This window comes from Anser cygnoides, chromosome 7, assembly GCF_040182565.1.
Source record: "Anser cygnoides isolate HZ-2024a breed goose chromosome 7, Taihu_goose_T2T_genome, whole genome shotgun sequence".
NCBI classification, from domain to species: Eukaryota; Metazoa; Chordata; class Aves; order Anseriformes; family Anatidae; genus Anser; species Anser cygnoides.
In genome coordinates this window covers 25975348-25997406 of record NC_089879.1, presented here as the reverse complement: position 1 = coordinate 25997406, position 22059 = coordinate 25975348, and the positions used below count along the sequence as shown (strand labels likewise).

The window sequence follows — 22059 nt, the reverse complement described above, 5'->3', positions numbered from 1 at the left end:
AGAGGCTTTTTGCCAGCAAGAAAGTGTTTGAAGACTGCATTGCACTCTTCGGATGAGCATGCTATGACTACAGGATGTATCCGTTTTAGGACGGGACACTGCAATAAACAGCACAGCTGCACACAGAGGTGAGCTGCAGCCCAGCAGCTCCACACAAAGGAGCCCCAGGAAGCTCTGAGACCAGCTCAGCCCCTTGCTCTGTGGCCGTTGTGCAGGAGCTGTTACACATCCCCAGGACGGGCCCCACAGAGCAAAGTGGCCCAGAAACGCAGTATGCTAGAGAAGAGGTGCAAGCCTGGTAGAGGTATCACTACACTTGTACTCCAATCTTACAAACATCTCCTGGCATTCACTATTGCTCACTGGCAGAGAGGAAGCTACAGAAACCTCAAATACCCTCCCAGGCTGCGCTGCCCTCTGCCAGACCATGAATTTATTATTCTTATTAGGCATTAGCACTCCCTGCTGCAGAGTTGCAGCCTGAACATGACTTGTGTGTGAACTCCAAGCAGCTGTCAGTCCCTTCCAGCTCCTCCCTCACATAAAGGGGTCACTGGTCTCCCTTACCTCCTCTCTCACCCTCTCTGTGTACACATCAACAGTGTAATCTTGCCACCTCAGAGTGTGTTTGCATATTCATACCTTGCCAGTGGACACCCTCAGGCTTGTTGAGATGCAATACGTAGTTTCCAGAGAGTACTCAGCACTGGTACTAGGAAGCACACCTACGTAGCCTCTGTGCAGAATTAAGTCACAAACAATTAAATTAGTTTAATTGCCTTAAAACCTGACTGATAAAATTTCTGTGGAAAGTTGGGTTTTAGCTACAGCTCACCAACTCTGCCTGTTTTGATAGAAAAGCTGGTGTACCTGCTCAAAAAATTGAAGAAACTGTTTTTCACAGTCTCTGCAAAAGTATTTGAAGTCAAATACTTTTGTCTTCACATAGCATTAGTTTTTTTTTTTTTTTTTCCTCTCACTGAATTTCCTCATGTAATCAGGCGTGTTGGGGGAAGCTGTACCTGCAGAGATTCACAGCCCCTCAGGCACTGCACAGTGTGTAGGATTCACATGCTCTGGGCATAACCCAAGGATAAGACCAGCCTGGAGTCTCAGTGAGATAAAGATCCCCACTGGCACTGCAAACACTGAGCAATACCAAAACATACTAGCTCTGTAGTTGATATCTGAAACAAGTATCATAGCCCTCATTTTCTTTTCTAATAATCTGAGACTGGTAAAAAAATATAAAAATAAATAAAAAATGCTGCACTCCAGCTCACACTCCTGGCATTGACAACATGTTATTTTTCTGTTTTGCAAAAAATTCATACAGCATGTTCAAACCCAAGGGACATGCAGAAACTCTGATGGGTCAGTCCATTCTTACTAAGTGACCGGTAGGTCCATATGTACTAGTATGTATGAATTCATTCCAGCACAGAGCAGTGCAGTGGATTGAAATTCATTGTAGAGCATAAACCTTGAAGGGAATGCTGCGTCTCGATGCTCTACATTAAAACAATCTTAATAGTAGTAGCTCCTACGAAGTGCCAAAGGAGACGAGCCATTTTGCTTAAGCAGCGCTCATGGTTTTGATAGTTCTACAGTGGTACAGGAGTTCTTTGATTTTCTCTGGAAAAGGAGGGACAAGCTTCAGTGATAAATGTAGTTGAAATAGCCTGTGTAGATCTGCCACGCAAACTCAACCTGCAGTTCTGTACCACTGTGACAGGTGCAGTAAATCCACTGCTATGACAAAAACAGGTCTTCCTTTAGTAAATATGATGGAAATGGATATACAACTAGCATTGTCCAGTGATAATCCTGAATACTTATCAGAATGTTGATCTTATTATCCAACAAAAGAACTTTCTTTAAAGATTTTTAATTATTTTACAGTATTCCCACTGCAGCCCAGAATACCGCTTTCCCCTAATTGCTCACATTAATTTTTTATAAAAACCTGTATGCAAGCTTTCCTGACTAACTGGAGATTTGTCAAGGAAGAAAACTCCTGTCTTCCTTAACACCACGGCTCTTTTAGCTAAGCAAAAAAATGATTTTCTTCCTCACATGACACACACCATTGAATATTGTACGCAAAATTACACTTGATCCAAGAAGGTGAGAAAACATCTCACACTACCCACCTTTTCCCAACCAGAGGAACATTTTGTGTTTAACTTTGGTTAAAAAAATAAGTTCTTCTGTTCTCAGAACTAATGATAAAATAAGTATAAACACTTGTTTGACAGAAGACACATTATGACTAGTCACTATTTTACTTCTAGTACTAGATGAAAGTCTTTTACCTTCTTATGTAGATAATGTCTGTTTTGCAACAGGACACCTGTTTCACTGCAGTGAACGAGCTAACACCTGTAAGACAGCTGGGAGTGCTTAACAGATGTTATACTCTATAAGACCCAACTCCCTTTCTTGCAGAGACAGCTAGAACCAAGGCTGAAATTGTAAAAATGTCTCAGGTTAATGCTGTCCTGAGGAATATGACTCTTATCCTCCTCTGCCAGTGGGCTCTTAACGTGTAATTTAACCAATCATTCAACTCCCACATGCTTACCAATTTCCACCCAAGTTCCAGGAGCAGAAGTCTGTCTTTCTGATGCTGGAGAAACATTTGCAAGCAGCATGAAGCAATTGTCACAGCACTTCTAGTCAACAGTAACTGCACTTCAGAGACAAAGGACATCTAAAATTCTCTAGCACATCCTGAATTGGGCCCCAAAAATTAATAAATGTTCAATAAATGTGTCTTGAATTCTGTCTTAAACGCCCTCATCTACAGGATAAGGCTGTTACCCATCTCAGATGAATACTGATGAAGAATTCAATATAGCAAACAATCCTACAGAGAAATTAAAAATAAATAGTGCTAAGTTTAGGTGATATGCATTAGGCTTGGTCATGCACAACCGACCAGGGAAATAACGCATACATCAACTGGGTGTACTGAATTAAGGGTTCGATGGAGGACAGGGGAGAAACCGGTACTTTCACATGTGATAATACACAAGAGAAAAAACACTACAAACAGCTTTAAATTAGTCATTTCCTTATTTCTGAATATTTGCCTTTACAAGTTTGTTGTTCCATAATTCTCAGTTTTATTATTACCTGGTAAAATGAAGGCATAATATATATTTTTTCCTTTCTTTCCTCCATGTATAGTAAGATCAAGCTGCTTTAGCATTTGTCGTTTTCTTGTATTTCACGAGGAGAATTTGCCAGCCAAGTAACAAACGGCTGGAAAAGATGAAACATAGTCTGCATACAAAGAAATTACTAGAAGTTACACTGCATCAGAATGCTGTAAAAACACAGTGTTACGGAAAGAAGAATGCTCTTAACTGCACTGCTTTCTCTATCTACATCTACTGCAAGTCAAATAACTGCATTTTAAACAATTCCTTTGAATCAATTTCCCTACTTTTAAAGTGAGATCTTAGTATCCTAGCTGTATTGCTGACTTAATGCATGCAAGTTACCCTCCAGCTGAAGAAATATGCATGATGCAAGCATCCATACACATCAACCAACAAAGGTTTTCATTCAAGTCTTTTATTATAGCTTGAATTTTTTTTCACTGCATTTAAAAATCTAAAAAAAATAAATATTTGTTTCACAGCTGCAAGTCACATATGCATTAACACCACAAAATCTGGAATTTAACCAGAGAAGGAAAGTCAAATCTGAAAGTGTCCAGCTAAGCACAATCGTCTCAGGGCAATTATACTAAAAATAAAATCTTAAGAAAAGGGGAGAGGGGTGTTAAAGAGTTATTTCAAATGCATTTATCTGGAAAAAAGTGAAAATTCTATTAGAAACCATAAACTACACTTTCAGCATTTAAAAAATAAATGTTTAACCTCTTGACAGCAACAACTGTCTGGTGCACCTTTTTCTTTTAAGCTGTATTCTTGACACATGGCTGCAGAGGTTCCCAGTGATAAATTAACCTCTTTTATAATTGCGTCCGCTTGCTTACATAATCAGTCCTTGAAAAATAAAACAGTGTATTAAGTCAGCTTGTCAATCCATATATTAAAAATGCCATTGCATGTAGGTACTTTTTTCTTTTTTTTAAACCAGCACTAAGTGACTGCTTCATGGAAACTGTTGGATTGTACACTGTGATGATGAATGTCTTTAAACAAATACTTCCATTATTAAGGTTCTTAAAACAAACCAGAAAAATATATCTTCAGAAATCAGAGTAGTCACTTTTTTGTTAAAAGCCATAAAATAAGCTCATATTCAATTACAAGCAATAGAAACCATAGTGCTATTGGAACATAATTATTTTATCACAAAAATTTATTATTTACAAAATGAAAAGTTACCAAGTGAATTTTATCAGGGAAAGAGATGTTCTTACTAAGTGATTTGAAAAACTTAAGCAAGTCTCTCATGCACTCACACGCCAAATTGTTTGTATAAGGTGAAATGTTAATTCATGTTAGTGAAACTTGACTCCCATTCACAATACTCTAATTTTTATTGTAAGAAGGTGAAATCCACATGGTTCTGTACAAGAAAACGTTCCTCAATTCTGTCTTTTTTTTTTTGGCTCCCATGAATATCCACGCCACTGAACGTCTTGCAAATAATCAGTTATATTATCATCTCCATCATTTAATCCACTGAATTTACCACCACAAGAAAGACACAAAAAGTTAGTTTAATGATCCCACATTACACAAAACTCTCATTTCTGAAGTTATACTAAACTGAAACCTTCATAGTGATCTATAGCCTGGATCAGCTTAGATTTTAGGGTTTCTTTATCTGTGTATTTTGGAAGATCAAGAAGATTAAAGCAAGTGTGAGCTACCGGAAGATAACCTTCTCCACCTCCTGTCGGCTGGATGACTAGTTTAAGACACTTCATTCCAAGAATTGGAATACGATCACTGCCTGTCAGAAACACTGCCAAAAAAAAAAAAAAAAAGTCCTGAAAGCAGTTTAAGACTAAATATTATGTATCCCACATACACAGTTCTAATCATTATTTACATTTTTCAATTACGTCAGATAAGTTTGAAAAACAATGAATGACTTAGCCTGATCTCCAACTTGCACGTATAAACTCATAACTGTGACCCCACAAAGTAATAGCATATGAAAACAAACAGTCCTTGATAAAAGCAGGAAGTTGTTCTTGAATCAGGATTTGTTACTTAAAATCCACTGGCTATACCTTTGCTGCACTTGTGAGCATCTTGTAAATACACAGAATTAGTTTGTTCGACACAAAGTTTGTTTAAATTGTGAACTAATCTATGATCTATTCTCAACAGTTTGTTCACAAGCAGCTTCTGTAACTTGCTCTTACTCTGTACATTTTCTCTCACATCAGTGCCTTGAAGTAACTACAATCAGTTATAACTCCACTATTCCACCTATGTGCAATGAAGAGTGGAGGATGTAAACCTGATGTCAATCCACAGAGAAAAAATTTGAGGTCATCAGACAGATGACATTAGCAGTTTACATTGTTGGGCAATTTATTATTTTTTTTTAAATGCTGCTTCAGTCTACTGTGATCTTATAACCCTCCACCACCCAGAATTACTCCGGACAACCTCAGCAAAAAACAAAGAGAAGCTCATAATCAATTGCTTCTACTGTGACTTTTTTCCTATATACAATCACACCATTACAGACAAATACTTGCATCTACCCTATCGTATCAAGAGCCTGAAATCACAGTGATCCTGTTCAGTTAGCAATTTCTGCAAAGTAGCATCAAATACTTACACAAAAACTGTTTTTTCTTCTCCAAAGGCAACTCATGAAAAACCTCCCAGAATATTTTAATTGTAGAATGGTCTGCCCAGTATTCTCCTTTGTATTCTGTATTCTAAAATGAGCAAGAAATCAGGTTATTCCTCGCATGTAGAAACGGTAGGATAATGTAGCAATGAAGTATTAAGAATGTGGTTTAAGTAAAGGGATACTGCACTGCAAGTTACACGTTACAATTTTCCTTGGTCAATTTTATTCAACTCTTCAGTCTGACTTCAACCACATGCTAGACAGACGTACTCCAAAGCATTTTCAACCCCAATGAAGTTGTAACATAAAATCTCACAGTAAGTTTTAGTGACCAATAATATTTACATTTGTTAGCTGCATGCATTTTTGTTCAATTTTCCCCTTCTAACAAACATAACAAATTATTTAAAGCTGCCTTTTGATTTTGTGCCATTTCTCTATTCCCCTGAAGTCTGACTCAGAAATTAGATGGGAAAGTTTTAAGCAGGAATATAAATACTATTTTGGTGTCTTCATTCACTGACAACTTATACCAAGAAGTTCCTCTGTTATGCAGTCTATCCCATCAGGGTTGGAACTCACACTCATCACTTATTAATGGAGAAAACAGAGCTCAAAAGGACATTTACAGATTTTGGTTTTGCATCTTGAAATTAAACATACATGAAACAAATAGCTATGGTTTTTACCTTCTCCAATTCTTTCCAATCATAATTTGTGTTCCCAATCACCATTGCCTGCAACTCACTGGGCTGGAAGAGCTGAAGAACTTTACCTCCACATACTTTGTGGAAGCCTGCATGGAATGCACTGAATAAGGAAGCCACAGATTTATTGAAGATGTAATCCACGTAAGCATCTACAAAATCTTGCCTGTACAGAAAAGAAAAAAAAAAGTTATATTGAGAGGAGGGAAGAAAAGTATGTCACACTTCCATCAATAAAACAGTAGCCATTTCAGTATAGAACACCTCCTCTGAAGTTAAGCAAAAAGGATCTTCATATACTTATGTTCTCTGCTCTATGCTTCAGGTGTAACGAAGATAACCTGACTGAAAATAGCACATAAATGTATATATATATTTTTTTCCAAGACTGAGCCTTTGATGTGCAACATAAAACATACAACATTTAGAGTTATTTATTTCAGGCACTACGAATATTTCTCGTATTTGTACGCATCACAGTGAGCCAAACTGAATGGCAACAAGCTTAAAAGCTCAAATTGCATACAATGTCCTGAAGCTAAATAATGTCAAAATAGTTTTTTTTTTTTTCTATTGTTTTGGTTGTTTTTGTTTTGTTTTTATTAAAAGGATTACTATATGCAAAATGAAGATGAAAATCGACTTCAAACATACATTTGAGTCCTACGCAGTAAAAAAGATCAGGGAAAAGTAGCTAGGATACTGAAAAAACAGACAGCCTTATCTGTGCTTCAGTACAAGTTTTCATGTTTTCTTGAAAGCACCTTCTTCCACAGCAGTTAGCAGTTAAAAATTTCTTGATACAATATTTATATTTATTAAATTATCCTAGTTAATACTGTTAGTTTCTACCTTGGTGGAGTGACTCCAGTTATATATTACACTTAACATACCAGTGCACTTTCTTTATGGAAATCCACAGTATTTGGATAATATCCACAGTATTTGAATAACATCACCAGTAAGTTAAAGAAACATCAAAACACATTTTGATGACACACTTATTAAAGCTGTAAAACGTTTCCCCTCTTAAAGCACTCAATGAGATATGTTTTAGGCACAGTTTGTATAATAAATAGTAACAGTGGAAAGAAATGTTTCTCCAGAGCAAATTCACAGTAGTAAATTAATTAACATTATTATACCCTATGTTAACATTTTTAAAACTGAATTAAAGATTCATGGAGTATTTTGGTCTTGAGAAACAGGACTTCTTCAGACAACTAGTGATGACATCGCAGTATACCTTCCACGGGCACCCTGAAACTTTTCTTATAGTTCAGTTTCATTGTCACTTTGTGACACAGCAAACCACCTTAGAAAACTTCGAAGCTAGCACATTTAAGATGAAGTACCATAAATCCTCAGCTATTACCGAGGACTAAAAAAAGAAAGAACCCTGACAGGTGTAAGTGGTGACTGCCGCTGCTGAATGGTATTAGCATCTTTAGGAAAATTACTTACAGTGTGGTTTTTGTTTTTCTTCCCTTCATTGAACTTCCTCAGTCTTGCGCTTACAATTGGAGTCTTTCTCTCCCAGTAATGAGAAGTCAGGTGAATGAAGGCACTGTCACTGCCTTTATCTACACATGAGTTTGATACCTCCAGAACCTTCTGTCATAACTCTGTCCTCTACAAGGGACCTAGCTACTCACAGGAAATGTTCCTCAAAACACAGAACAGAGAAAAGCAGGAACACGCCTAAGGCACATTTTCTCCCTCATTCCTAGTATGCACAGCCTAGGTACATTCTATTCTCATACAGTATGCCCTTCTCATTTGATTCTTCCTTCACTCACAGAGAAGTGAAAACTCACAGAAGGCACAAAGATTAAAGAACCAAGGCAAATATATGAAAGGAACAGACAGGGAGAGATAGGAAAGTGACAGTATTCTGCAAAAATGGATGAGAGTACCATCATTCTGTCTATCCTCCAAGAGCAGAACAGGAATAAAGGGTGGCAGAGGCTGCTTTTATAAATAGAATTACCAGAATCCATGGAAGAGGGGAAAAAACAACATCCCTCATTTGACAATGACACAAATAACAGGCTAACTTATCTGCTCTACAAAGGGAAGACTTTTCTGAAATATTACTTCACAAATGAATAGTTGCCACATAATGGTGTTTAGGCTGATGTTTTCACATTGTTACTCAGTAACTTCCTGCAGAACCACAACCATTTTTCATCTTCTAAAACAAAGACCATGTAGTCAAAATGGATCCTAAAGAGCTTAGAAGTATTTTGAAGCAAATAAATAAACAAATAAATAAAAAAGGTATAAGAGGTGTTACAAAGTTAGATGAGACTCGGCAGATGGTGAATTCCTAAATACAATAGCTATTTTAACAACACATGAGAATAACTTGGAAAAACAACCACAGTAGTTTTGCCTCCCATCATTAGCATAACAGCTTGGCAAAGGATATTTATAGCAGCCCAGTTATGTTCCCAAAGCAGATAGTAACACTGAACTACTCTGTGACCCATAAAACTCACCTATTTTGTTTGATTACAGGAATGTCAGCACCATTAGGAACAAGCTCTTTAATTTCTGTTGTACCAAAATTTTCCACAGTGATCTATTTAAAACAAACAAGAAGTATTAGTTTTATTTACCATGTAGAGGACTTCTTCCTATCACTTTGCTAATTGCAACATGAACAGCAGACGCAGAACTTAACATAAGCAGAGAGTGCTACAACTCATGGGAACCAGCAGCCAATGCTTTTGCTCAGGCAATTCATCAGAGGCAGTTGTAACAGACAGTAGAAGCTTAATTAAAATAAAAAAGACTCCAACATCATGTAAAACTTACAGTAAAGTTAAGACAAAATGCTTCCTCTATGTCGTCCTCTGGGTAGTCCAGCAACTGCTGCATTCCCCTACAAAATAATTTACAAAGTACTTGTACCAGTGGAAAAGAAGATAAATTTATCTTCCCAAAGTATTCAATATGCTTTGATAATTCAAGAAAAATCTGTAATTATTTCTAATGGTATATTCCAGCTATTAAGTCACTGATCTGCATCCTATAGCACAGCGCTGGGAAATCTCAAGCCATACAACGTTACTTTTAAAAGTATGGTAAGCAAAGCTTTAAAGACAAGCAATGGTTTCTCAATTACTTGTACTACTATTTCCTTTTGGTTATATCCACGTGTGAGAGAGAAGATTCGTATCCTGGTCTCTAGCTAAAGGATTCCCAAGCCAGAGGTGAGAAGTCCTTAACAACCACTGATGAGCTTTTCCATTAACTTATTCAATTTCTCCTCGAACCTATGCAAACTTTTCTCATTCACAACACCGAGGCAAACACCCACTCCACCACCCCATTTGAAACTCCTACCTGTTAATTCGATACAAATCCCCTCTCAAGGACAGATATTTAGCATATATCTGTTTCTGAAATAAAAACATTTCCTCCCTGGACTAAGTAAGTTGTCTGGAACTATAACTATGTTCAAGCTTAGTTTATAAAATTAACACCAGAAATTCAAATTTTTTGAGTTGCAAACATTTTGTTCCCCTAAAAGTCTCGTAGCATGATAAAAACACAGAAGACATGAGTATCAAAATCAAACATTTAGAAGCAGGTGTTTAACAATAGCATGTATCCTGTCTGAAATGGCACAATGGCAGCAAGCTACTCTGAGCTGTTCATTCTGTTAGTGTGAATACCAGGTGTTTTCTTGAAATTCTCAAAGGCAAGTCTTGAATTAAAACTTAATTCCTAGTCTCATTCTTTTTTTTTCTTGCTTACCTGCCAACATCTGGCATCAATTCTTTTAAGTCATCTAGGGATGGCTTCTTATTCAATAGCTTTTTGTACAAAGCCAAAGGGAAGTGAAGGTCTACAATAGTAAAATTATATATTGCTAGACCACAGACAACGCCAATCAAATGAAACAAGTCACTGTCTTCAAAGGTCTAAGAACAGAAAACAGACAAGATAGGTTAAACTAAGTTATTTAAATCATTTAGAGTGCAGAAAAAAGCATGCATGCAGTATATACATACAAAAAAAAGCAGAGAGATGATATGTTTTGTACTGTAAGTGATGCCTGCTTCTGAAACTACTGCAAAAAAGATTCTGTTTCTGTCAGTGACTTGCTATTACACTATTCAGTCCTTGTATTTTAATTTGTGTTTTGAAGAGGGGTGCAGTAGATGGAGAAGTGAGGAGCTCACTGTTGACTCCCTTGGACTTAACAGCTAAGGCTTAAAACACAACTGTGGAAACATTTAGTGTTCAGGAATCACTGACACTCTAGTCAGTATCTTCCTCTGAAAAAGGACTGAAATGTCAACAATCAAAAATCTCCAGCAAGTATGACCAGGTGACTACATATAAAACAGACCCATAAATGCAAATGAACACAGAAAGACATATGCAACATGCCACATCATTTTTCTCTGCCACTCCAATTCTGCTCTTGGAATCGGTTTACTTTCGCTGGCACTTCCCACTGAAGTCACCTGGACTGGGCACAAGTGGTAAGGAGCAAGGAATGAGGGAAAAAAAGGGAGGGGAAAGTTTTGATCTAACAATGACAAAAATAAACATATTTCTAGACTACTTTATTCAGCTTCTCCTATTGAAATAAAATTATCACAAACTGTCAACTGCACCCTACCTTATCAGAGAACCAAATCAGCCTGGACTCTTCGTAGTACCTGAACATCCCATATTTGGGATCTAGCAACTCCCTCATTATGAGCAAAAAAAATTCTTTGCGAACACCTCCAGCATCAACAGCTTCTTCCCCTACAAAAATAACCTGGAACACACACTTCAATTAGCACAGAATTAAAAACAGGAAGCAAAACATTTGTCCAAAATATATTCTCAATTACTCACATGTCAGTAAAAGACACTTAGACCAGAGTGTACTGGTAATACCTTGAGTGGCTTCTTGTAGTCCACATTCTTTGTTTTCCTTAGGACTTCCACTGCATCTCCTACAATATTGTCTCTCCGCACCATTAATATCAGGCATGGGTTGACAGACTCAAATACTGGCAGAAACAGAGAAGACAAATTCTGCCTGTGAGCTTGATCAACAGCCATCTGGAAAACAAACAAACAAAAAAACCCACAGTATAAAGATCATTAAGTAACTCTAGATTGCTGTCAACATTAACGTCCATCACTTATCTTAAAAAAGTCAGAAGACATGAATGCAGACAGCTACTGAATCCTCCCAAATTATCTTCATATTCCTTTAATCTCAGGGAATGTGTTTCCTTTACCCCCTCCTCCCCCCTTCAAACAAAACACCTGAACTTCCTCTATTCCTCTAACAGGCAAATGAAGACTAAGGTGTTTAATACAAATCTGGAAAAAAAAAACAGATCACTCATTTTCATGGAGAAGAGATAGTGTTATGGAAAAAACACACCACCACCACCACCCCCAAAAAAAAACAAACAAAAAAAAAAACCCTCTCCAAAGCACCCTAAGCTAAATCCAAAATAAATCAGATCTTTAAAAACAGACTCTCACCTGCATCTGTATGATTGCATCTGTCTGCAGGAGAGTTGTCTTTGCCTGGGCATCAAAAACAAATGGGTATGTGCAAATCGTAACAGGAATATCTGTGAGCTAGAATGAGAATAACCATGTCATGACTCTGCTTATTAAAAAAAATACTATAATGGTTAAAGTCATTACAACAATATTTAATATATCTATTTTACTGAAAAGAGAAAGAAATCTTTATTCATTGTCAATGCAGGTCCGAAAATATCTCAGGAAAGTAGATGTTCAACTGCTTAGCATTTCAGCAGAAAGCCCACCCCCACTTAGTACATTTTAATTTCACACCTTTTATTACAGCTAGTATGTTATCATCAAACAAGTCCTTGCTTACAACCTCTGCTCTGAATTTACTATGCAAAGAATTACATACTTTTGCCCCATAAAAACCTTTTCAGATTACATCCATGCCAATATAAGGCTTTACTTCCAATAGAACACATCTTACAATCCTTCACACTCTTATTTCTGATTTCCTTACATTCTGGAAAAGAAATCAGATTGCAACCAGTCTTACCTCAGATAATCCATGGTTGACATCCTATGACAGCATTTGCACAAAGGTAGCAACAATTAAGATGAAAAAGCAGCATTAGTGTCTGCATTAATTATTCATCTTAGATGTAAAATTCAGAATATTTAGCTACAGCTTCCCCCCACAAAAAACGTATTTACTGAAAAAATAAATAACCACCATAAATATTTTAATTAATCCACCAAATACAACAATGCCTTTTAACATCCTATGTGTCTTTAAAAGGGGAGCATTAGACTATCAAGTATTCTTGTATTCTTGGATACAAAAGTTAACATTTTAAAATGTTTATTTCCATATGTTGAAAATGACATTTGCTTTCACATATGCATTTTCACTCTCAAATGACTGAAGCATATCACATTAAATTCAAAGTATTTTTACTGAGCAAAAGTTTAAAGACAAAAAAACAGTTAGTCATTAAATCTCAAGAATCATTTGGATCTACGATACTGCGTATGAGAAAAGAACTGAGATTTGAAATTAGGGACAGACCAATACATATTGCTAGGTCTGTGTAGAGACTTCCAGAACAAGCTAGATAAACTCTGCTAAGAAACTAAGTTATCTCTATGGTACTGTTACCCTTATCCTCTGCTGCTGAAAGAAAAAAAAAAAAGAATAAAAGCTAATGATAAACTAATAAATTTTAAATGTGATTTGTGACTAAACATATGAGACTTAGGAGTCCAATATGTAGACAACTATGGTTCAGAAAGCGATGACCAAAATATCATAATCTGTAAAATCTGCTTTCTCTCCACATCCCTAATTCCTAAAAGAAACACCAGATTTCAGTAGCCCATTTCTCACAGACAGATTTATACTATTTTGTACTCCTACTGCATATACCATCATTTACTCCTAATTATTTTTTCCCACTTAACTCTTCTAAGGAGCATTTGTATTTAGTAACTTCAGTTTTTCCCCTATTCTTCTGTTGTTGAAAGCTTAGAATTTTTTTCTTCTGAATTTCTAAAACTTTTCTGAATTTTTCATTTCTTTTGTATTTATTTCCCTCTCCACATTTTAATTAAGCAACCGAACAAACACCTTTGCCTCAAGTTATGACAATAAAAAATGACACTAGCACAAGAAATTTTGATTAATATTAGTGATAACATAGGCAACTAGAGATTCTTACTACTTTACAAGCAAGAGCACAAACTGCTGGATACAAAGGCAAGAAAAAGCCATCAAAACCACTTATGCAGGTGATAAGACTAAGGCCATGATTTTTTTCAGCCTTATAATAAACCAAAGTCTTTTTTCTCTGCTAAACTGAAAGATGTATAAATGCATGACAGAATAAAGATGATTAAAGGGAAATTCAGTATTATTTTCTTACTAATATCAAGCTACTGCTTAATTTTCCAATTTAACAAATGCAGCTTAAGACTTCAGACACTAATCAATTTTCCCTTATCTCAGAATTTTCTTGTCTGATCATGCCAAATGCAATTCTGGTTTGTTTATATCCATTTAAAGCATAGTTGCAAAGGTCATCATCTTTCTAATTCCAACACTTTTACATCCTTCACTGCCGTATCCTTCTCTGTTCCAAGTACACAACCTGTCTCTTCTTCCAAGGCCTTGTTTTTCCCCACCTTCTCCATCTCATTTAGTATGCTGCCCCTGTCAGCTACCAACATCAGCCTACATCAAGCACGGAATACTTTTTCAGAGATGTTTGGCTGAAACATAGTCTGTCATGACTACCACTATCATCTCACTATTTCTTTACACTCCCCCATCTCCCTGCTCTTGCTATTTTATTTCACATTTTTTTATCCTTTAGTAGACAGGCTATCTTTTGCTTAGTATTCATAAAACACACAACAAAAGTAGGTCTCCCCTGTTCAGGAATTTCTAGGTACTGCTGCAGAATTAAATTTAGGTGGCTAAAGCAAGCATAAAAACCTACTCTATTCTCTCAAAGCTTAAGTCAAAGAACTGTGTGACAAAACCTTATCCAACTCACTAGTTCTGTGCACAGTCATTTATTCCCACTTACCACTCTTCAGTTTACAGATCCGAGAATTAATTTACTTCTTGTCACTACACTCAAAGTAGAAAATTACATTGGTTATCTGTCCCCTTTAACTCCCTACTTCATTTCTAAACTTAGTTTTTCATGACACTTTCAGCTTTCTCTATTGACAACATTGACTAAACCTAGCTTGCATAGTAATTCAGGTTATTCTGGATGTTTTCCTGTCAAGAGTTAGCACTTCTCTAACTTTTCCAATGTGGCAAATCTCAACTGATAGCATTCTAATTAAAACGTTAGACAGTGTCAGTCCTAAAAATGATACCCTACAAGAAACACACCTATTTAACAATTCTTCTTTAGCTAGCACCTGACAAAAGCTGAGTCTGGTCAGTATCAGAGATCTGTGCAGATACTTGTACGAAAAGAAAGTGCCCCTATTTAGAATATCTACAGGCTTCTCTACAGAGACAACCAAAAGCAAGTATAGGGGGGGAAGGAGGGATCCAAACTCTTACCATTCCAAACATCTGCTGCTGGACCCAGTTGACGTAGTCATTTCTGATATCTATCAAGTCTTGTATCTCATGTATATAAAATCTGTCATACTGTATAACTTGCCCTCTTTCATTTACCTAAAGAAGAAAAATCTATTTTTATCACTTTGCATAACAGTTTAAGAGGATTTTTTCTGTAGTTTTCAAGCATTTGTTATGTCAGCCACAGACACCCACCTACTAAGAAGTACTAGAAAAACAACAGTGCCTACAAGCATAAAAAAACAATGTTAAAGATATGGAAACATGGATTATTCACAATCCTATTTAAGCTGCAAAAAAATAAGATTAATCAATCATGCAATAGTGCACGATACAGTGCTGCCACTTTGAAACATCACGTGATTTCACAGGAACAGTATTTTCTTATGTACAGGATTTACAAACTACAATGAAAAACTTCGTTCTCAATTACAATATGAATGGTATTTCTGTTACCTGTGACCAGAGAACAATTTCTATTTAAAAACATTAAGCTTAGAAAAATAAGAGAATGACATGGGAAACAAACATTTTTTACAGGCTTGTCTCTATAGTGCAATTTTAAACCCAGGGCTTCCAAGAGGATTCAGTAAATTTGCTTTCTTAACACACGCTTCTTTTCTCAATGACTGACAAGCATCATTAACTGCCAGAACAGAAGGATTACAAATTCTCTCTTTAAAAACTGACAATCTAAACTTGCTTTACTCCAACACCCCTACCACCAAAGAACCCAATCCTTCCCCCAAAAAACACTAAACAAATGAACAAAAACAGATATTAAATCTGTGGAATATCCTAGATACGTATCCCCATTTTTTCCATTCTTACTTTGGCCCATACCGGGTAATTATTAAGAACATATCAGTATACCTACCCTGTTGTCCAACTGTTTATAAATGTAATTATTTCTACAATGTAAGTACTTATTAGTCAAAGCTGGGTTTCCAAAAAATGGGAATTTAGAAGAGGAGAGCCAGATTATAACTCTACATTTACCCACAAGGTTTAAATATTTTAAGATCAACTTCAACTGTTAAGATTTACAGCTATGGCAACCCTGAGCAGTGACAGAAATTCTGAAGGCAGCAAAATAGTCTTTTCTTACACACCAACAGCTTTCCAAATGGGAATCTCTAATGGACATTTTTGTGCTTCCAAAACAGGATGGGTACTGAACAGCCTTATTTCCCAGCCTTAATTTGACAGTGTTCATAAAGAATAAATGAAATAAAAGCACAGCAAACCAAAGCCTAAGAATTCCAGCTTCCAAAGCCGACATCCTTTCTGTTTTCCTTGGGGAATGGGAGGTGTACACATAGCACACAAATGTCCAATTTAGACACTTGTCCCCATTGCACTAGATTGTGTGAATACAGTACTTGATTAGCACCTTAAGGAGTGCCTTCAAAGCTCTTTAAGGATGGAATTACAAAATGCCATATGACCAGAATAAATTACAATGGAAAGAAAAAAAAAAAAGAGGGTGAGAGGGGAAATTACAGCAGCAGCAGACAGATATTACAGCTTCTCAGGCTTCTGATGTGCACTCTGAACAATTTGGGCTATTTTTATTCAAGGCTTGTAAATTTACTAGGTTTTATGAATTAAGTTAACATACTAGCACACTGAATAAACAAATCAGAGAAGAAAAAGTTTGTCCTGGCAAAACTGTTCAGATTTTGCTCAAAATGTAACTTTCTCTTACCTTCCAACTGTGACCTTATTTGCTATCATTTCAAACTTAAGAGGCAATTCTTTCCAACATACCCTCACAGGTGCAATTGACTGGGTCAGTCTGTGATAATTCCATCACCATGTCAGATTGGAATCCAGAATTCCAATGCTTCATACGTCTAAATGGAACAACTACAAATATTTCTGCAGATGTAAGTCTAAATATTGAAAACTCTTTAGTTATTTAACTTCTTTCAACAACTACACAGCACAGATGCTGACAGAAACAAACAAAATAATTGGTTAAAGTTGATGTAAACATACTCTATGCAATATTTCCAGAACTCTGAAAGCTGTGTGTAGAAAATTGGTAAATATTCTTCTTTCAGATGGAGGAATGCCAATCTTATACAACTTCAAGAGGTGGACCACAACATCCTTGTAGAGTTCCACTATCTTGAGGAATAATGGAGGTTCAAGTACAGACCACCAATTTTCTGTCAACAAACGGTGAACACATAAATGTAGTACTTGCCACTACAACAGTATGTTACGCTACTCTTAATTAAAAAACATGTTTTATTAGAAAGCACACTTGTCAGTTACCAAAAACTAAAGACAGGTGGGTAGAGAAAGAACAACAAAATATTGACACTTCTATACAAATTCAGTTCTCTATACAATAAGACTTGGGGAAGCAACAGACTTTCAACTTTGAAATGGTTCTGGTGTATTATTCTACAGTGTTACTCCCCTCTCCCACCCCATTCCGGGATTTAAAACAGCACAAAAGGGGCATTAGCAGCTGACCATGTGTAAGCATTACTGAAATGGGGAAGCTCTGGAGAGTAAAAAAAAAAAAAAAAAAAAAAAAGACATATAACAAATTAGAGAGCAGAAGACAACTAAGCAAAGTGTATGAAAAGGTATTTTGAGGTGGGGAAAAGTAATGTAGAACGGCCACTGCTTTCAAAGGGAAAGCTTCTTTCAAAAAAAAAATGTTTAAAAGAGTGGTGCAAACTTTTGAACAATAAACTGCTCTTTGTAAAAAAAACTTCTATTTCTATGCTCCTACTGTTACACACCAACTCTTTAAATTAAGTCTGTTTATCCAAAGTACACAATAGTATCATGAAGTTACTTCTGACATGACACAGGTGGCTCAAACCTTGAAACCTTAAGCAAAGGGTCCTAACAAGAACAGTGGAAACACTTCTTGTAGTGAAGCAACACAAAAAAGGACCTGCAGTCCAAAGAAATTATCAGTTTGCTTTTCTTTATAGCAGGCAAGCTTTTTACTGACTGCACGCTTTACACTCACCGAAAACTACTGCCAAGTTTAAGAGGTGGGCTATAAGTAAAGGGGAAAAAAATCAAAAACACACCACCCCAATGAAAAGAAAGTACCCTTTTTAAAAAGATACTAAGTACAAAGGAAATGTTCTGGTATCTCAACTCCTCAAGCTGAATCCTTGGTGACAGGAGTCAAAATAAAAAAGTGCAAGGAAATTAAAAATAAACACTATTCTAATCTGCATATTTCAAGACTGCATCTTAGCATCAGTGAGATAACATGGATCTCGAAAAAAAAAACACAACAGGTACTACAGTCAAAACAATGACAATTTAATATCTGCTCTGTAGCACTCCTGTAAATTACTTAGTGCTTGTTAGTTGTCTGACCACACAATTTTCACTTTAAAGTGCAAAGACACGTATCAAATGCACTCATGTATGTAGTATAGTTCCTCCCAAATGGAACAAGTCCAACGATTACAAAACCAGATGAATATATATGGATGGCCGGCTAGCTCACTCAGAAGCAACAGGATAGGTGTTTTCTTACATAGCAAGCAACATTAACCCTTAACTTTCTCATTGAGGAGTTCTACAGAACTGCAAATACACAAGCAGGTGTTGTTGAGACCACGTCATCACTGATGGAATTTCTATACATCTTCGTTTGTAGATCCTTAAGTTGAATAGTAAAAAATTCATTTTCTTACCAAGAACTTTCAGAGGAGCTTTTTCTAGGTTCAGAATAGCTGTTCCAAAGGGAATAGCTAAAGTTGTGAAATTGTTTGCATCGCTCATCAGTGGGCACTCTGGTAGAGTGAGATACAGCCTTAAAGCTTCAACATCTGGTAAGGAGCTGCTCAGTTTTGGAATAAGGTTCTTTTCCAAACTAGCTGCCACCTGCAATGCATAATAAAATGCAGTTTGTTTTAATGCAATTGGGCATTTAAACAAAATCCCACACCTAGATCAAAAGTAAATTAGAGAACAATCAAGACTTTAACCTGTGTTGTATTATTTAATATACATACTGTCTTGTTTTTGAAATTTAAAGACATACAATATCCTGGTGCGTTACATTCTGGCACAGCACTACAGTTTTACCTATTTGTAGTTGATATGTTATCGACTAAAGAAAGATATTAAAAGGATTGGAGCAAGCATACCAAAAGTATTTCTCTATAGCTACAAAGTAAGGTGATCCCAAACAAAATGAAAATATGCAGCACAAACCTGTTGTGATATATGAGCGTGGTCAGGCTGTATAAGTTTGTGAAATAGTAGTCTAGCAGCATTCATATCAACCCCTGAGAATCTACTGCTGGTTTTGTAATGATCATCATTGCTACAGCAAGAAAAAAAAATCAGAGAAAGACTGAATCCTGTATTCTTAGGACTCTACAAATTTTCCACCTTGAATTTTTAACCCTATTTAACAGGGAATTAAAATGTTAGTGATCACAGTATCACTCTTACACAACATTTGAAGCAACTGAAAAAAAGTCTTCTCTAACTGCAAGGCAGTCATGCTTTAGATCTTGGCAATCACCAAGATCTAAACCAGCTTGTACAATATATTCTCCTTGAATTATATACAACTGTGGCTGCTAAGTAATTACTTTTGCTGGCTTAAATGGCAGCAGCCAGGTGGCACACACTTCTAAGAACTGGCAGAAGACATACTGCACTTGGGCCAGCTGACAAACTACATGTAGCAAAGGAGCTATAACGTTAAACTGAAAGCATCAGAGTACTACTAAGAAGGGAAAATGGTGGGAAGGTGTCATAGTTGAAACAAGAGACACTAGGAAGATAGCCACCATTAATTCTTCTGTTCACAGGAATACTTGTTTAAAAGCCTGACCACCTACCTCAAAGCCAAAAAGCTCCCATTGAGGCACCCAGCTGAGGAGAATGTTCCATCAATTTCACTGAAATTGTTCACATGAAAGAAGAAGTTACACTTCTTTTTACAAATTAGCATCTTCTATAAAATTAATGTATTTAATCCTTCATAAGTAACATAGTACATAAGACCTAACTCTAACTTGAATATGACCAAACAACATCCCGTAAAACCTCCATTCAAGACTCAACGCTTAAGGCAGCTAAAAACAAGAGACTTGCAGTTTGTTTTTAATTTCTTTGCATCCTCCTTTAGTAAGATAGCAGCAATATTCTGAGTTATTCTCATATTCCTTTACACACACTATTATTTTTCAAAGTGCAACTAAATACTTAATCTTTTATGGAGCAGTGACCTAAACTGTGACAGAGATGAGACAGAGCAAAGGAGATAAATTACATGACAAGCATGACAATGAAAGCACAACAAAAGCTCTGTACGTAATAAAAGCAGTAATTAAGATTACTCTTGCTATGTATGTACAAAACCACATTCACGCCCAAATCATATATAAAATTACTGAAGACAACTTATTTCCTCTACAATACTTACTTAGCTATCTCTACAGGAAGTCTTCCAGATGGGAAAGTCAGCAATCTCTGAATAAATGTTTCATTCACAGTCCAGATCTGCTTCAAAACATCAGGATACCTGAAATCATCTGGCGGCACCATGTTCTAAATTGTAAAGAAAACAATGAATCAGGCACATTAAACCAATTTCCAGAAAAACAGTCCTGTGGCTAAGATCTTTTTCTCTTCATTAACAATTTGCCTACCCAGACTATTATTTGAAACAAGCCCAAGAAACAATTTACTATATTCTAGCAGTTCCCCACTTGCTATGAAAGCAAAGTAAGCTATGATAAACTAAAACCATCCAGATTAGTGTGTTAATTCACACCACAAGATTCATGGTAAACACCCTAAACATACAAGCACTTTTCTAGGAGATGAACGCTAAACAAGCTTTAGACAAGAGTAGCAAACATGTTTATTCTCTGGTCACTGTCAGCCACTAAGCTCACCACCAGGCTGTGAGCATCCAGAAAAGGACCCATTCAATTTTTCAGACAGCTGCTCTCCCACCCCATATCCATCAGACTCTTCGGAGAATGAATCACGTTTCTCTGAATGTTTACTGCATTATCATACAAGCTGCATTTTGATGTGCTGCTCAAACTGAATGAATTACAGTGAGATTTCTAACACAAAACAGGAATAGAAGCAAGAAAACCTTTATAAGTAAGAGCACTGATTCAAAACGAGGTGGCAAACAGCACCAAAAATAAGGTTAAACTAGTAAAAGACGACATTTCTCCCGAGGACATGCTCTTCACACCATAGCTGACTCAGTGTAACGATGACTAGCTGTTGCCAAAAATCAATACTTCTGATCCCAATCCTCAGAAAGGGAGGATCAGAACGAGAAATGCTCTTGCTATTTTCCTTGAGTCCAGCAGAAGCATCACAGTGAAACAATTCAGGGAACAGACCTGCCCAAAAACTAACTGTAAAAAAAACAGATTTTTGCCTGCTGAGACCCCTTAGCTGGCAAGGACACCCAAGTCCCAGGAGTACAGTACTCACGTAGCTTTGAAAGAATGCAAATTAGCAAACTAAGGAGTTCTAAAAAGGATGCTTATGCATCATCAAAGTCCATCTATTGCTAACACTTTTTGTACAGAACAAACCACAATAACTGCATTCATAGTCTTAAGTTTACCTCAATTAGTCAGTCACAATCTACTTTGATAATGAAATTTGCACAGTAATTTTTTTTCATGAGTGGAATTTTAATAGAAAAGTTTTGATCCTACACTACCTGTTAGTTTTTCCAGTGTACACTTGTTAAACAAGCTTCTATTAAATACAGAAATAGATACCAAAACTCAATCAGAATTAAGAGGGGGAAAATAGAAAAAAAAAAATTTTTCACAAGCAGAATAAGCTGTGGGAGCACAGGGTTGCCTGACCCCAGTTTTTCTTGGCAACAAACATGTTTCCCCCTAAACCTTTACTGATTCCCTTTGTGTCATCACTTTTTCACCCCCCATTTTCAATTCATTC

The 22059-nt window shown here is 36.4% G+C and overlaps 1 protein-coding gene across 5 annotated transcripts in view; it reads right to left on the bottom strand.

Moving 5' to 3' along the window:
- Positions 1–4495: 4495 nt before the first annotated feature.
- Positions 4496–22059, bottom strand: part of HERC4 (HECT and RLD domain containing E3 ubiquitin protein ligase 4) — a 33092-nt gene continuing 15528 nt past the window's right edge. For 4 of the 5 annotated variants that reach the window (XM_048069659.2, XM_048069660.2, XM_013173189.3 and 1 more), the window contains exons 11-26: positions 20543–20667; positions 19956–20015; positions 19318–19429; positions 18795–18984; positions 17113–17285; positions 15091–15207; positions 12565–12588; positions 12015–12113; positions 11412–11579; positions 11146–11289; positions 10272–10438; positions 9327–9393; positions 9008–9090; positions 6489–6672; positions 5782–5884; positions 4496–4950 (exon numbers count right to left, since the gene is read on the bottom strand). In XM_048069659.2, the coding sequence (XP_047925616.1) occupies positions 4742–4950; positions 5782–5884; positions 6489–6672; positions 9008–9090; positions 9327–9393; positions 10272–10438; positions 11146–11289; positions 11412–11579; positions 12015–12113; positions 12565–12588; positions 15091–15207; positions 17113–17285; positions 18795–18984; positions 19318–19429; positions 19956–20015; positions 20543–20667 (2025 nt within the window). In that variant the 3' untranslated portion in view covers positions 4496–4741. The remainder of the gene's footprint in view (positions 4951–5781; positions 5885–6488; positions 6673–9007; positions 9091–9326; positions 9394–10271; positions 10439–11145; positions 11290–11411; positions 11580–12014; positions 12114–12564; positions 12589–15090; positions 15208–17112; positions 17286–18794; positions 18985–19317; positions 19430–19955; positions 20016–20542; positions 20668–22059) is intronic. The other variant, XM_048069661.2, reaches the window with a different exon arrangement.